Consider the following 18183-nt stretch of genomic DNA (forward strand, 5'->3'; position numbering starts at 1 on the left):
AAAGAGTAGGAAGCCCTTGCAACATAACTCGGATCAGATAAAAGTGTTGCAACTATCCCATGACCATGGAATAGCTACAGTAGTCGAGCACCCGTCAACAAGCCACCAACAGCGCACACAGCCAACCATGAAAACAGGGTTTCGAGGAGGAGAAGGAGCGACACCTTGAGAGAATAATTTTGAGAACATAAAAAAGGTATTATTCTAATGGCTCAAATTTCTGCTTTCACGCATAAATTCCTACACCGTCTGCTGACACGTCTCCTGCTGATCCCAGCGTCGCTCTGCCAGCGTTGCAGTTCCCCGCAAAGATTTGTGGGGTCACCGCTCCCACGGAACCAGCGATCGTCGGATCTCCTTCCGATCCTTGGTGCTCGAGGCCGTTCCTGGGTGGCACACACAGCGGTGGCCGAAGTTCCCCACGCTGGCGAAGTTCCGACCCACGACGGCGGCGTTTAATATACCCTTGCGAAGTCCCGCTTGGTGCCAAGGAGGTGTGAGTTTGGTTAGGCCATATTAATGGCGATGGTCGCCGGTGTCAAGTGGGGAGCCCCTCAGTTTGCCGAGACCAAGCGCGCCACTGGCAGCGATGGATGTGCAACAGAAGAGCCACTAGTCGCCTTTTGAGGCCCTCTCTCTTTCTCTGTGAGGGACCGACCAAGAGTTCCGGTGAGATTACAGAGCATGTGAATCCCCACTCTGTCTCTCTCTCTCATTCTCCTTCCGTCGCGCCCCACAGCCGCACTCTTATGCCCGGAATAAGGAGCACTGGCCCCTCCACCTCCTGGATCCTCCGCACCTGGATCTTCCTCCACAGAATGTAATCTTTTGTGTTCGACACCAACAACTCACTATAGCTACTCTAGGGGCGAAACTTGACCGGCAGATTAACTGCTGCCGCCTTTTCTTTCTTTTCCTTCTCCCCCTCCCTCTTTTCCCCCATTTTCTGGATATTTTTCTGGTTTGTTTCCTTATGATAAATTACTTCAGTTATTGGCCAGATCAGCAACTGCTCTGTTGTGCGAGATATTATCTTCCAACCTTGACAGCAGCTCCCCCCTCCTTTTGTTATCTTCAATCCATCCACTGGTTTCAATGCTTGGCATTGTGGGGGGTTAGGATGGTGGCAGGGTACAATACTGAAGAGCATATTACATAATCTACTGTACAGACCATGCAAGTTTTACCTGAATTCTGGTAAGAATTAAAAAGCATCTCTCTTCTCCATGAAGCCAACAAAACCACAAGCAAAACTGCATTCAATACCAATTGAACCATAGTAGCCCCCTAACTATGCTTTGGAATAACCCACCCACAGAATCATATCCCAACTTCTTATTATCACTACACAAAACCCTTAAATCCCTGTAGTTTTTAATTTTTAAAAAATAAAAATAAAAATGATTCGATATACTCGTTTGCAGTGCAGGAATCTTGCCAACTTATTTGAAACTTTGTTTAGGATCTCCCCTGGCAAGAACCAACACACATATGCTGTAAATTCACAGACAACTTCAGCAGTTTTTGGTTCTTTTTTAAGATTCATTTGTGATGGCAAAACTAAAGGAAATACAACCATAACAATACTGATGAGTGATGATTTTTCCTTGTGTTTTGCAACTGTGCAAAATTCATTTAATTAACATCCACCTAGGTCAAAATAAAATAAAAATAAAAAAATGAGACATATATATATATATATATATATATTGATGCTTGGTCAAAATGTTGTCAACATAGTCTCTTGTGAACTGGGGTAGAGAGAATTGAAGTGGGTTATACTTTCAACCTTGAATGGCAGGCTACTTTCAGGTTGCCACTTGCCAAATCCCAATGTGAAACACAATGAAGTTCAAGTGAGTTTTTGAATGGGGATTTCTACAAAGTTTGGGCATCTCCATTAGTGCTAGTTAAGAGGTTTATGGGATTTGGGATACCAGTGTCCACATGTGACAATATGGCTGATTTGACTTGTGTAAGAAGTTACTCCAACAAAGGCGTCAATCTCTGTCTCCATGAATTAAAATATAAGCACTTCCAGTCAGAAAACAAAAAAATTGATAGTAGTAGGGTAGTAGATTAGCAATAAGTATGAGCCAGGACTGGATGGGTGTCATTGAAGGTTGGCTTTTACACAGTCTACAGGCAATAAAAAGAAAAAAACAAAGGTTAGATGTGAGTCAATTACACCCCAGTCACTGGATTTGAATCTCACTCTATCCTTTTTCCCTTCCAATAATAAACCCCCTTCATGGTTAAAAATTTGAATTTGTGAAGCAGCCATATTTGAATAATTGGGGATGTAGAATAAGACCAAGTCTTGGATGATTCTCCAGTTCAGGAACCCTAAAAATCAGGCCAAAGAGTCTCCAATCTGGGGGAAAAGTGCACACAATTTGACCTTGTTGCATGTGATGCAGTTTAAAAATCCTCATGTAGGCTCATGATGAACCATTTCTTTTTTCATTCTTTTCAAATGCCATGCTTCAGTACATTAAAAAGAGTCCACTGCATACCCATGCCAGGTGTAATTGAGACTGGCCAATTTCTATTCAAATCTTCATGTCTCCAGTACAAACTTCCACATACAGCACTAAATTAGGTGTCTGAAATTACCAACAAACAACAGGAAAATGTCTCTTTTTCTTTTCCCTTTCTTTTCTCGAAAAAGCATCATCTTCATCATGATTACAAATTACACAGACAGAGAAGTTAATTCTATTTTATTATTATTTTCCCCATTTTCTAACCAGTGTTACATGGTGAACAATACACCCCACTGAAATGGCACCATATGACCCCTTTGAACCTTCTAATTCTGCAACCCCATTCCCACCTCTACTCTTCTCCATGCTGCAATAACAGATTGGGGTAGGGCGGAACAAACAATAGTATCCTATCCCAAACCAAATCACGTCGAATCAAACTCAAATCCATGATCAGTAGTAAAATAGGAAAAAAATAAAAAAGCAACGATGAAAATTACATTGGGGGAGGAAGTGGGGGTGCGAACTTGATCGTTTGCCGCAGTGAGGGCGTGGCTGCGACTGAGATAGATATTATTGTTATCTGTTTCTGGGTGGAAATGGTAGCTATATTTATAGCCACCTGGACTTGTAAGGAAGGACACAAACATGAGGGGGGGGGGGGGGGTGTAAGCGAAGCCTGAGGCTGGCTCCATAAATTGTCACTCCTGCTCTCCTCACTCCCTCGGTTGTGCTCATTACATATATAGCACGGAAAGACTAGCCGCCACACCCTCACTACGTCTTCCTCATCATCACTACCAAGCTCCCACTCCCCTGCCCTGCCTGCCTGCCTGCCTGCTTGCCCGGTCTTTACCCCTCAGCTTGTCTGCCTGCTTGGTTCGTTGTTGTTGTTGTTGTTGTTGTATCATCAGTGGCAGTCTCAGCTTTAAGCGGCAGAGTTTTGGTCATCTCTCTTCCTTTTTCTGGCAATGCAAAGTTAAGCTACCACGAAGAACTTTCAGCGGCGAGGCACTACACCTCGTATCACCCGAGCATTTTTTAAAGCATTGTTAGATTTGTGTCTGGAGCCACCTGTTGAGGGTGGAAAAGGGAAACGTGTCTGCAAGATTGTAGATTTTTGGTCATCGTAGGTGAAGGTAAAATCAGTACTGAGTACTTCAGCGACGTGAGGTGGTCCAGAATGAAGCTTTCTGTGCATGGTGGAATTATAGTCTTTTGCGTCTCTAGTTGTACCGGAGGGTTTAAGACCTGTAAAAGTTTTACTCAGTAAGCCAGGAGGGTTCAAGGCAGTAGGATTCTTTTTTATAAAGAAAGTAGCGGTAAGCACGATACATTGCAGGTTGACCTGCTATTCAGAAATCGGAGGGTTTTAGAGGAATCCAATCACAGTAGACAAAAATGCCAGGGAGTGACATTTACGCGTCTTCATCCTCTCCATTGAAGCGAAAGAGTTTAAAAATGGTGCCTGGACAGTCACTGAAGCGGGAGTACTCTTCGTCTTCGTCTGACGATGAAGGTTTCAATAGAAACATCAAGACGAAACAGTGCCCGAAGAGAGTGAGAGTGATCTGCACTGACCCTGACGCGACTGATTCGTCAAGCGATGAGGAAGACAATTTCCGCTCTCTGCGAAATTCGCAACGGAGACTTGTGCAGGAGATTCATATGTCCAACGAGTTTGGTGCTGCCGACGAACTGTCGTCAGACAGCGAACTTGACGAACCTGAGGTCCCAAGTTACCACAGCGTCTTCATCGCGAAGGCAATGCAGTGCTCCGTCAGCTATGCCAGCCCAGTTGACAGCGAGTCTATGTTGGCCTCGTCCAGTTTTTATGACAAACCGTGGCAATCTAAAAAGAAAGCTCCCAAAGCGACGGAGAAGGTGACCAAGCTAGCTACTGCTGTCGAGCGACCTGTAACTGCAGTGAATACTCCAAAAAGCAGTGTCGCGCCCTCGCAAGCGACCCGTAGTGTCTCAATGTCTACCAGTAAACCCCGAGTGGGGTCAAAGCCTCAAGCAAAGGCATCCTCATTCTCGGCAATCACCGACGGAAAGCCCCACAAATACAGAGGAGTTAGACAAAGACCGTGGGGTAAGTGGGCGGCCGAGATTCGGGATCCCTCTAAGGGTGTCCGGCTATGGTTGGGTACTTATGATACGGCGGAGCAGGCCGCGCAAGCGTATGACAGGGCTGCTCGGGAGATTCGGGGGCCGCAAGCTCACACGAATTTCAGCTCCGATGCCGAGGTGGAGCAGTACACCTCGACCACATCTGGGTCTAATGTCTCGCAGAAGAAAAGCGCTAAGAAGGAGGAACCTTTGAAAGAATCGGCTGTTGTGAGGGAGCCAGCGACCAAACGTCAGGCTTCGACAAAGAATTCGGTGTCCAAGCCAATGTGCTCTGTGCAAGTTGAAAGAATTATTGCTGGAGATGTAGAAGAGCAGTGTGTGTCGCGTGGCGAGGATGAGGACATGGAAATGTTCGGCTCCTGCGACACCATTGAGGAAGACATCATGAGCGAAGACATCCTTTTCGACAATTTGAACGAAGACTGTGGTTATCTCATGTGCTCGCCGTCTTCCTTGAGCTTGGACGAGTCCGAAGGATCCCCATGCTCCAGCCTCACGGCTTGCGAGCCATCTTCTAGCGATGTCGACGCCTCAGTGAAAAGCGAGGCCGACAGTTTTTCGACACCGGAATACATGACTCCGAAGCAAGTTGCCGCCGTAACCGAAAGTTTCTTTGCGAGCAGCTCAGAAAACTCTTCCGACTCAGAGTCCGACCTTTCTGACAGCCTCAACGAGACCAATTGCCACAAGGAAGTGGAGAGCTGTTGCGACCTTGGCGAAGTCTTCTTATCCGACGATTTCTTGTTCGACTTCCCTGCTGGGGATGTCACCAACACTGAGGGACTGGACTTCGCAGCCGGGTTGGAATTTCTGGAGGGCGACATTGGCGACCTCGCTTTCGGTTCTGATCAGAACGAAAGTCTCGAATGGTTGAATGCCGCAGATATTCTTGTCACTTGAGCGCCTGGACTGTTGCAATCTTGCCCATACATTCATTCCCTCCCAATTCTTTCAACCTTGCGGAACTTAGCGATTGATTGTCCTAGAACTGGGGGATATGAGGTAACATTCACTGTGGGAGCCTCCCGGAGGTCGCTACCCGTCACCGTTTTTTGAACATTCACAGTCGACCCGTGTCCCCCACCAAATTTTGTAGCGTTACCTGCTGAGTTGGTTGAGGCAAACTGCCTCCCGTCTGCCAGGCATCAGCAGGTTAGATTGTGTAGTGTAGAATTAAAATCCCCATGAGTTGAGTACACATTTGCAGTCATGCCCAGGCTTAAGAATGTTATAGATTGGGAGTCAAGGCACAACCTTACTAGTCTCTCCCCTTTGTGTTGTACGATAGATACGAGAAACATAAACGCCGGATAATAAAGCGCTCCCCTTCCTCACAATACACTTTTGTCACGTCCAATTGCACTTGTTGCCTCGGCTAATGTTTTCATTAACTGGAGTGTTTGGGATGTGCATTGATTCTTTCCGAGTAGAACCTGGCCTACATATTCTATGCATGTTTTTATCTTAACACGCTTCTTATGGTTATTGAGCAAAATCATTTGATACTTCGGTGACTGTTCGTGGAAACGTTTGTGACAAGCAATGGTGGTCGGCTTGAGCAAAAGACAAGGTCACTGAGGGATGTGCATAGCAGTTGCTTGCTGCAGTATTTTCATTTTTGTTCAATACGCATGCCTAGTATTCTTTTCCATCCATGCAAGAGAAATGGTCGCATGCGAGGCCACGGTGAGCAGACACAACATGTCACTCGTATCCAGTGAAGCGAAAGGTAGCAGTCACCCTACAACAGAATGTGCATGTATAACCTCTGACAAGCAGATTACTTTTGCTCGGCTGATATCAGCGACAGGGTTTGCCAATGTTTCCACTTTGTAATTCGTTCTGTCCGCGTCAAGAATTCTCCGCTATTTCGAGCACCACCTTTCCACCGAATCTCCGCTGACGCTTTCGCCCGAGGCAAATCAACAGCCATTCTCACCGTTCAACTTACCCGCTCTGAATTCCTGACTGCTCCGCATGGCGAGGATGATTGCGTCACAGGTGTGGGGGGGGGGGGGGGGGGGGGGAGAGGATTTTTTATGGATCCGGCACCCCTTAGGATTATTGAAAAGCTGGTAAAGCAGGCAGCGCAGACTCGAAGCAGTAGGTGTAAAGACGATCTAGACGGGAAAGCCCCGAAGGCACACCGCTCCCTGCTACCTCTTCCTTTTCGATGCGTGACGGGGCTAGTTGCCTGGCCGCTCGACCCTGGTTCGTTACCGATGTTTCAAAGTTTTGGACTAGCTCTCAAAAGTTGCCTTTGGTGAGCGACATTGTCGAATTTTTCTCTTCTAATCTGTCCCCAAATTCTTTCCATCGTGATTGCCATTAGTGAGATATTCACCAGAGTCTGCTTTTTCGTTTCAGCCGTAGAGATCAATTTGCCTAGCCTGCATGGAAATTTTCCTAGCGCAAGCGCGTTGCTTTTTTTCTCATGATCAAAGCCCTCCCACAACCTCCGACTTTTTATTTTTATTTTTTATTTATTTTTAATTTGAGTTATCCAGTCTCTGAATCATACAGTGGAATCCTGGTGTGAAATCAGATGGTTAATTTTCATATATAAGGTACTGAACGAAGTTCTGCTCCGAGTAAGGCAAAGTTTCACATTGGGCACGTGGTGACATCGACTGAGCAACAGAGACACACACTCACCACACAGATTCTAACTTATCCCTGATGTGGCTCAAAAGAAGAAAATGAAAAGAAAGAAAAACAGAAAACAAAATCAGGAGAGAGCAAGTTAACAGATGCTCACGTGCATGGTCAGTTCGATATCACTTGATTGTTGCTGCAAGTACTGCATCTACATCTCTGCTGCTGTGGATTTAACTCCATAACTTCATTTGGTTAATGCTTTATGTATTTTTGTTTATTAATCAACACTGTGACCATTCAAGTTGAGCCCTCTCTTTTTATTGAGAAAACGTATCAAATCTGTCAACTATTTTGTAAGTCGTCTGATAGTCTTTTTGAGATGTAGTTTCTACAAATGGGAGTCTCACTTATTTGGGTAATTTGAGCTGATTAGTGTGTAGGCATGGGCATGTTGTTTGTGGTTTAAATGCCGATTGGAACTACTCTGCTGGAGTCTACTTATATGAAGTGAGAACTGTTTGTTTGTGTGAGGAGAGACTGCAGTGATTTGCATTTCACAGTGAATGTTTGCATTAACTTGCCTTGGTCACAATGTCAAAGGTCTTAACTATAAAGACATTTTTTTGCATCCTTGCAACCAAACATTAGAATTACATTATGGGGTTTCAAACATGGTTTTTTTGGGTGATATTTCACCTGTGATATTTGCTCAAAGTAATTCATGATATTTCAAAATATCACTTGGTACTTCACCAAATCACCCACATTGTGAGGTAGGTGATTTTGAAATCAAAATATCAAAAGAGGAGCGGAACAAATATCAAAAACTGCTTTACTTGCCTCAGTTCTCTTCTCTCTTTGACTCCAAACCTCTCTTCTCTCTTTGACTCCAAACCAAGGGAGTAATAAAGTTTGAATTAGGGAGTAATATCAAGGATAATAAAGTTTGAATGGTGACATTTTGAGTGATTTTGAAAATATAAAGTGTTGAAACTCAATTATTTGGTTTTGCAAAAGTGACATGTTTGAAACCTCTTATTGTGAATTGATTGTGTTCTAAGAACACAAGAAACTATCTAATTGGTTAGCAAATGTTGATTGTATTTTGTCCAAGATAGTCTAATATTGAATAGCAAAAGTTGCATTGGATATGTCAAATAAAAGTTCAATTAGAAGAGGCAAAATATGCATCAGGGTTGGATTCATGTACTAACTTATTCATGTCAGAACAAATTATACTATTATAAGTAATTATATAATTTAAATCTAATTGAAAGATGCTACAATATGAACTTAGGAAAAAGCTTTGATTTATGGTTCAAATACAACTAAATATCATTACAAATTTATAGTCAAATTAGTCAAAATATTTTTTCTTGTTTTACAAATGGTTTGGATATGTTTAAGTATCATAGATTCTAATAAAAAATTACCTTAAACCTTAAGTAAAATATAAATTTAATATAAAAAATTCTTTTAAGTATAATTATAGCTTAAATATATTTTAAAAAAAGAATTAGAAATAGAATTAAAATCTATGTAGACTTCATAGGATTTTTTCTACTAAAATGGTAGAATCCATGACTTTTGTATAATTTTTTCAAATATTTATAATGAATTAATATTTTTTATTTTTCAATAATCTATAAATTAGCCTTAAAATCATTTTAAAAATAAAACTAACTGAAAAGATTGTATAAAATAATTGTAGAATATTTAGAAGAGAAAAGAAACAAGTAGAATTTAAGTAGAAAAGAAACAAGTAGAAAAGAAATAAGTAGAATTTTAGTATTTTTTTTTTTTTTTTTTTTTTATAAAAAAATCAACAAAATGTAGAAGTTATTTTATTTTTATTTTTATTTTTATTTAAAATTTCTTTGTTTCAATAAATATAATTTTTTATTTTTTATCTTAAAACACTGAAATAAAATTCTTTATATTATTTTCTACAAATTCTATATTTAATTGAAGATTTGAAATTTTATACAATGTAATAATTTAATATTTTTAAAGATATTAATGGCCAAAGAATCTATTTTTAGGTCATATTAAAAGATATTATAATAATATTCTAAAATAATAAAAATTAAAGAAATCTACATTAAGTACTTAAATTATAATCACTAAGACTTCCAACACACTATTACTAGAAAACAATATTTTGACTATGTTTTGATCTTATTTATCATATTTGGCTACAAAATCTTGTAGTAATGTGCATTTTATGTGTATGAATCTACCTTATAAGCTACTTACCATATCTAGGATAATCAAAATTTTAATTCCATTAAAAGGTGTAGACAATGTCTTCATACCTATGTTTGTAGAAAAAATCCAAATTAAAATCAACCAAAATACTAATAAATGTCAAAATTGCTAAAAACTTTAAAACAAAAAAATTAGGAAGCAAATAGAAACTTACATGGCTTTCTTTATATATAATAATAATCGTAATAGATAAAAAAAAAAAAAAAAAAAAAAAAATCTTACTAAACTAACATGTGAACTCTCGGCACTCGTCAGAAACTGAAAGACTGGGATTTTCAACCTTTGCTGCTGGTTTCACCCTCATCATCTTCAAGTCCAATGCGGCGAATCCAACAGCATTGTTCCCGGAGTTCCATGAAGTTTTCAACTCCATAGATGCTAAGATTCACCAAACAAAAGTCATGGAATTAATTGATGTGGAGAGACACACAGTGTGCCGGAGGAATGCAGAAACGAACAGATTCGAACACAAATGCGTCCAAAAAAACATCTGCACGAGGTGCTTTTCAGAATCCACAAATCCCAACGAATCCTTTTTCACAGCAATCAAATTTGAAACATCACAAAATGTGATCTCTTGTGCCAAATTGACGATGCACTTGTTCACGCCAACTCTCAAGCCTCCCACCATCTCTACCACCACCACCACCGCACACCCTTTCATCGTAGACACTTGATTCAAAGCATATGTGATTCATGCTTACTATGCTTACCAGGTACCGAGCACACCACTTCGAAGCCGGTTGAAGACTGGTTTGTCATTGTGAGGGGAATTGTGTGCAGGAGGAAAGAATTGACTCAGGCATACATACACACGTCTCAGCCCGCTTTATTGCGAATCCCACATGCGCAAAGAAAGAAAGGCACTGCAAACAACTCAAAACTACAACACTCATTCACTCACTCACTCACTCACCCACCCACCCATCGATGTTTGCATGTTTGCTTTTGTGTGGGTGTGTGTGTGTTTGTTTGGTTGTTTGTTTGTTGAATGTGAAGCGTGGTGCATGCATCCTGCGAGCGACGTCCATCAAGAGGCCAGATTGGGTGCAAGAGGCTGCAGAAGTAGTAGTAATGGTTTTGAAACATTGATGAGAGAGGTCTACACTGGGTTTTAATACGAAGCCGGACAATGTTAGTGCCTTTATTTATTGCAGGGGTAAGTAAACATGGACTTGGAGGGGTTTGATAACCCCCACCTATGAATGAATGAATGAATGAAGGATGAATGGCTGAAGAAGGGGTTAACGTGACGTCAAACTTTCGTCTTATTTTTGACATGAATATGTACCAGCATAGAATTGAATGCATGAATGAATGAATGAATATGGAGATGTGAGGGTGCGTTTCTTTTTAGAAACAATCAAAGAAACATAAATAAGTCTTTATATTGGCTATAGATTTATTTTATTTTATTTTGTTTATTTATTTCCTGCATCGACTGTGGTAATAATCACAATTTGTTAGTTGAGTCTCGAAAATAATATAATGTTTTTGTAAATAATAGAAGGGAATTCCTTGAAATGAAAAATATTCCTGGAAAAACAATATATGAAATTTCACAGAAATATATATATATATATATATATATATCCTTTTGTTTTAAGCACCCTTTGTTTTGTTTTGATTTGTTTTATTTATATTCTAAAGTTATGAGTCTTTCCTCAATTTGTTGTTACTGTGTTTCTACCAAAACAATAAGGTGATTTTTGTTGAGAATGTTTAGAAAGACACAAGAGTAGTAGTAAGTAATACACACACACACAATAGAATTTCTCTCACAAGTCTATTGATCTGGTTGTGTCATATATACAAGAGAAGAAGGGAAGAGGATAAATAGTTCCTCTCCACTACATTCCAAATACTATAGTTATAGTATTTATTGTAGACTACAATAAATATTATGGAGTGCACCGGCTACATTTAATGCTCTCAACACTCCTCCTTGTTCATCATAATATTTACATAATATAAAATTTGTATAGAATTATGATCTACACTTTTTTGTAATCTCGCAAGATGAATAATTATTGCCTCATTAAAATCTTATCTAGGAAAACCTTATTGTACTTAAGGGCAAAACTATAGATGAAGGAAAAAGAGTACAACATCATTTTTCTTAATTATTTAAAGAGTTCATTAACTTTCTTATTCAAGAAAAGCAAGTCACTGCATATCAATGCCATAAATAAGTTAACAATGGTTGCACAATGGAAGAGCTTTGGTGAAGAGATTAGCAAGGTTATTTGTAAATTTAATTTTTTAAATTATAAGTGCTTCATCAATAATCAAATCATGGATATAACTAAAATACTTTGAATAAATATGCTTTGTCATGTCTTCTTTAATGAAACCAACTTGCATCTGTGCAATACAAGCACTATTGTCTTTATGTAAGATAGTTGAAGAATCATCATATAAAAATCCACAAGTTATTTGAATGAATTTATCAATTGTTTGCAACCAAATACATTCTTGAGATGCTTCATATAAGGCAATAATTTTTGCATAGTTGGATGAAGTTGCAGTTATTGTTTGTTTCATTGATTTCCATGATATTACAGCTCCATGTTTTAAAAATATATATCCTATTCGAGCTTTAGCTGTTGCAATATCAGATTTATATCTCGCATCACAATATCCAACTAATTTTAGATTTGAAGATTATGTGTAGTATAATTTCAAGTCTTTAGTACCTTTTAAATAAAGTAATAAATGTTTGATGTCATTTCAATATCCTAAAGTTGGACGTGTACTATGTCTTATAAGAATACTAATTGTAAATACAATATCTAGTCTTGTAGATGTAGCCAAATATAAAAGTGTTCCAACTCCTGCGAGATATGGATATTGATCTCTCAATATTCCCTCTTCTTCATTGCATGGATGGTATGGATCATGACCATCATGACCACGTCCAACCATTGGTGTGGACAATGGATAAGCATCAATTATATTGAATCTCTATAAGATTTGTCTAATATATATTACTTCGTAGAAAAAAATGCTACCATCTGTGAGATGCATAATTTGAAGACCAATGTAGAAAGTTATTTTTCCTAGAATTTTTATTTCAAATTCATATATAAGTAGGTTAGTAGCTGCAACATATACAAATGTAGTTCCTACTAAGTTAAGATCATTAATATATACAACAATGATCACAAAACCAATTTTATCTCATTTGAAAAATAAATAAGGAATTAATGGATCACTTATAAACTTATGTGTAATTAAATAATCTTAAAGACATTGATACCACATGTATCTGAATTGTTTTAAATCATATAAGATCTTACATAATATAATACCATGATATTATTTTGGAGCATGTCCATTTAGAGTTCCTATTTCTAAGCCAGATGAAACTTTTATATAAATATTTGTATCAACAGAACCATATAGATATGCAGTTACTACATCCATCAAATACATCACAAGGGTGGCATGAACTGCCATTCCAATAATATATCGAAATATAATTGAATCCATGACTAGAGAATATATAGATTTATAATCAATGCCAAATTGTTGAGTAAATCCTTAAGCAACAAGACAAGCTTTATAGCAGGTTATTTGACCCTGAGCATCTTGCTTATATATTAATACCATCTTATATTCCACAGGATAAGATGTAAGAGTGTTTGCAATTGGACCAAAGACTTTCTTCTTACGCAAAGAGATATACTCCTCCTCAATAACAGTTTTTCATTTTGACCAATTAGAGCAATACATCGCTTCTTCGATGGTTTGAGGTTCAGGATTGTCTTCCTCATAAGAAAGGGCTTCTATAATCATACATGCAAATGATTCATCTACCATAATAGATGGTCTGTCCCAAATATTGTTAGTAGTATAATACAAAATAGATAATTCTTTATTCAATTTTTTCTTATTCCTTCCAATTCCAAGATTATTTTTTACAGGAATTGAAGGTACATTATACATAAATATATCATCATGAATTCATAGTCTTCTAGGATGAGTCGCAATTTCTTGAGAAATAATATCATGATTAGTCAATATTATAACTTTCTTCTTACGTGGTTGCCTATGTGGTCCAAGAGTTCTTTTAGTTGTTGTTGTTATAACTTGAGGTATTATAGTCAGTGGCACTGCAATTTAAGTAGGAGCATTTTGAACTTCATTAATAGGAACTCTTGTAATTCTAGGTACATCATTGAAGCCATTACGTGTTTCATTTGAAATCCATTTTAGATGCAAAATCTTAGCAACTTCAGTTTCAACCAAAGATGTCTTAGCATCAGGATTCATTGTAAGTGTTTCTAATACTTCAAATATAAGTACTTTACTTCTTTGTTGATTGGATACTCCTCATTGAAGAGATGAAAATACATTCTCTTCAAAATGGCAATTTTACAAACGTGTACGTAATAATGTGCCAATTGATGGATCAACAATATAAATAATGCTTGGTGAATCAAAACCAACATATATACTTTTTTGTTGATAAGCTCCAATGGTATGCCGTTGAGGTTTTGGTACCAGAATCCAAGCATGGCAACCAAATACTTGTAAGTGAGATATATTTGAAATATGACCTAAAATAAGCTCATGTAATGAAACAATTTCAAGAGAAGAATGACGGAGGCATATTAATGCAACAGCATGTAAAATTGCATGATTTCACATAGATGTAAATAAATTTGCATGAAGAAAGAGTGGCCAGGTAATAAATTGTATACGATTTATAAATGACTCTACAAGTCCATTTTGAGCATGTTCATATGGAATATAATATGTCAACTCAATTCATGTTGCAATATAATAGTCTTCAAAAGACTTTGATGCAAATTCTTTGGCATTATCCATATGCAATATTTTTATAGGATAATCAAGAAAATATGCCTAAAAATAAATAAGCATAGATATAAGATTAGCAAACACCATGTTTCGAGTTGATAATAAAGAAACATGTGATTTTTTATGTGATGCATCAATAAGGACAAAAAAATAACGAAATGGTCCTAATATTGGATTAATAGGACCACAAATATCACCATGCAATCTTTCAAGCATTGGTAGTAATTCTTGTGGGAGTTTCCAAATTGAAGGCCGAGTAATCATCTTACCTTACACGCATGCACAATATAATTCCATAGAGTCTACATCTATAGGCTTTAAATTGTGCCCAGTTATACGTGGAATGATCTTTCTAAATAATGTAGATCCTAGATGTTCCAATTGTCTATGCTAGAGAGAAACACGACTCTCTGTGATAAATGATAAAAAATTAAATATAATAGAAGGCCAAATCATAATTCGGTATAAACCATTTTCTGTAGTAAAAGCCTTTTCAACAACTTTATGGTTCTTCACAAGAACCAATTTTTTTTTTTTTTTTAATTTAAAATGGAGGTTGAGACGTGATAACCATTGATATGCACATTTCAGTAGTTGATCAGACTCCAAGGTGCTGAAGGTGCAAATATCACATATTTATATTTTATGATGGAACCCACAAATAATTTTACCATCGTTGTGCCCTCTTGGAAATAAAATACATTTGTTCCAGCCATGGTCATCATATTTTTAGTTTGCCAAGTTGAAGATTTTTCAATAAAAAATCGTCTATCCCACAAGATAGTATGTATTGTTGCAGAATCAATGAGTGCATCATTTGATTCATCATTAGAGGTTTTATCATTCATATAAGCCTCTAAGTCATCAACACCAATTGAATCCATTGACGCATCTATGGTATGAACTTCGCGAGGCTCAACTTATAGTTTTTTATTTTCTTAAAATATTTTAATAAAATATTCTAATAGAATATTCTAAAATATGGCATCCATGTACTAAATATCCAATCATTCCACACTTATGGCAAGAACACATCTCTAATTTTTTTTTATTATAATTAATAGTATAATATTTATTCTTTTGATATAGGTAGAAATGGTCATGAGTACGACTGCCCTGATGCTTATGAGCACGTTTTCCATGTTTATATAATTTTTTTTTAGACTTTGAAATATTAAGTGCATGAGATTCTGGAACTATGGTTCTAATAGGATAAGCTTCTGCATTGCACAAGAGTAGCTCATTTTGCTTCTCTGCAAGAAATAGATAGGACATGAGATCAGAATGACTCTGAAATTTCATGTTCATGTATTGTTGTACAAGCACAACAGATACAAGACGAAATGTAGAGAGAGTTTTCTCAATCATTTCTTCTTCAGAGATGCTTTGTCCACATAATCGTAATTTTCAGATAATACTATATATTTCACTATTGAAAGCATTTAAATTTAAAAAATCCAAAATACATAAATGTGTCCAATTATGATATGCATGTAGAAGGAAAATGGTCTTTTGATGATTAAACTTAGATTAAAGATTCTTCCAAAATTCTACAGGATCTTCCATTTTCAAATATTGATGTTGTAATGCAAGTACAAGATGATGAAGAAGAAGAAGAAGTGCTTTCCAATGGATAGCAAGAAAAATAGAAATAATTATTGTAAGAGATTCTTCAAATATAATGGCATGCAAAAGTTGTTTTGCAAATAAATTTTCTTTTGCCATTTTTGTCCATAATAGATAATTATTTCCATCTACAATCAATGGTAGAAATAAAAGAGCTTAAAAATATTAGGATATACTAAAAATAGTTGAAACCATAGTAGAAATAATTGAAGAAGTTGAAGCACTCATTATAAATAAATCTGTAAAGAAAATATAAGATCAAGTAGTAAAATTTGAATAAAAGGTACCTTAAAATATAAAGTCAAATAAAATGATAAACTTGAATTTGAAGTCAAAAATATTAATTAATTAATTTTTATTTATTATTATTATTTTTTTAATAGGGTTGTGGATTGTGGCAGTAGAATAGTAGCAAGATAGCAGTAGCATTAGCAATAGGGTGAGTAGCAATTGGCGGTCAGCAGCAGCGGCAGTCAAAGGGAGGGTCGGTAGGAAGCAGCAACTAATGTTTGGTAGTAGTTTGGCGGCTGTTTGGCAATAGTTTGTGAGGCTTAGTAGGGAAGCTAGGTTGGAGCAAGTATTTTAAGCAAGCAATGCAGAGAGTGGATCAAGTGCTCTAAGCAAGCAGCTAGTATGTGAGGGACCAAGAAGAAGTGCAGTAAGATTGTGAGTCAAACAAGGAGCAGGAGTAGCAATAAGTTTGAAGAGTCAAGTCTAGAATAAAAAAATCGTCATAGTATGTAAAAGAGAGTTGTATAAATGACATGTTGAGAATGTTTAGAAAGATACAAGAGTAGTAGTAAGTAATACATATACACCCAAGAGTAGTAGTAAGTAATATATATATATATATATATATATATATATATCCACACACAAGAGTAGTAGTAAGTAATATATATATATATATATATATATATATATATATCCACACACAAGAGTAGTAGTAAGTAATATATATATATATATATATATATATATATATACCCACACACAAGAGTAGTAGTAAGTAATATATATATATATATATATATATATACACACACAAGAGTAGTAATAAGTAATACACACACACACGCATAAGAATAGTAGTAAGTAATATACACACACAAGAATAGTGGTAAGTAATATATATACACACAGAAGAGTAGTAGTAAGTAATACACACACACACACACAAGAGAGTTTTTCACAGAAGTCTATTGATCTGGTTGTATCACATATACAAGAGGAGAAGTAAAGAGGATAAACAATTCCTCCCTACTTCAATCCAAATATTGTAGCTATAGTATTTACTATAGACTATAGTAAATATCATATAGAGTGCTGGCTATATTTAATGCTCTCAATAATTTTATGATGCATCACTCTGTTATGCTTTTTGAAGTTAGGTCTTTGGTTTCTCTCTTCACGCTTAAAAAGATGTAAAAAATTAGTCATTTAACTAAAAAATATATATATTATTAAATATCATTACTAATATTTGTGTATATTGTGGTTGAAAGTTATGATTTTTTTTTATTTTTATTTTTTATGAATGTTAATGCAATGCTAGAAGGGATTAAAGAGTCATCTATATTATAAGTAATCAATTAAAATACCAAAAAAATTATATATCATTTCAAGATGAATTATATGTATATATATATATATATATATATATAACAAAGTAACTATAACGATTTTTTTTTAAAAAAAAAAAATCAAAACTAGTATGCCAATAGCTTATACAATCAACTTCTTACATTCTTATAGTGTATCTTATAGTACTCTCTTTCTGTTTACCTGCTTTACATAAAATACATCTATCAGATTGTTTATTGATTCTTTACAAGCCAATTTATCTCTAACACTCATCTTTTTCTTTCAAATTTAATAATCTCATATTGTAATATCATGTAATTAAAAAAATATAATAAGTATCTACAAAACATTCCCATTTTGCTAAAAATAAAGTTTATTTTCTCCTTATTAAGGAAAAAAAAAAAAAAAAAAAAAAAACTAACACATACAAAGTGGTCATTAAATTCCAAAATACTTAATTTTTTTAATTTCTTTTGAATACACCTTATAATATCAACTAATGTTATTATTTGTCAAATTGTGCAAGAGATGCATGGATATGATGAAATAAAATGTTACTAGAAGAACCTTTTACATGCAAACTTTCTTTCTCTCTTTTTTTTTTTTTTTTTTTTTTTTTTCACAAAATATCTCTTGTAAGTTTGAAAGTATTTATTGTACTTCA

General features: G+C 36.2%; 1 protein-coding gene across 1 annotated transcript; it reads left to right on the forward strand.

Moving 5' to 3' along the window:
* Positions 1-3156: 3156 nt before the first annotated feature.
* Positions 3157-5956, forward strand: LOC112288075 (uncharacterized). Its single transcript, XM_024536059.3, has one exon. The coding sequence runs from the start codon at positions 3888-3890 to the stop codon at positions 5517-5519; it is 1632 nt and encodes a 543-aa protein (XP_024391827.1). The 5' UTR covers positions 3157-3887; the 3' UTR covers positions 5520-5956.
* Positions 5957-18183: the final 12227 nt, after the last annotated feature.

Source organism: Physcomitrium patens, chromosome 1 (genome assembly GCF_059467195.1).
Source record: "Physcomitrium patens ecotype Gransden chromosome 1, ASM5946719v1, whole genome shotgun sequence".
NCBI lineage: Eukaryota > Viridiplantae > Streptophyta > Bryopsida > Funariales > Funariaceae > Physcomitrium > Physcomitrium patens.

Coding starts and splice junctions, on each gene's coding strand:
- LOC112288075 (XM_024536059.3), top strand. CDS start 3,888: ATGCCAGGGAGTGACATTTACGCGTCTTCATCCTCTCCATTGAAGCGA.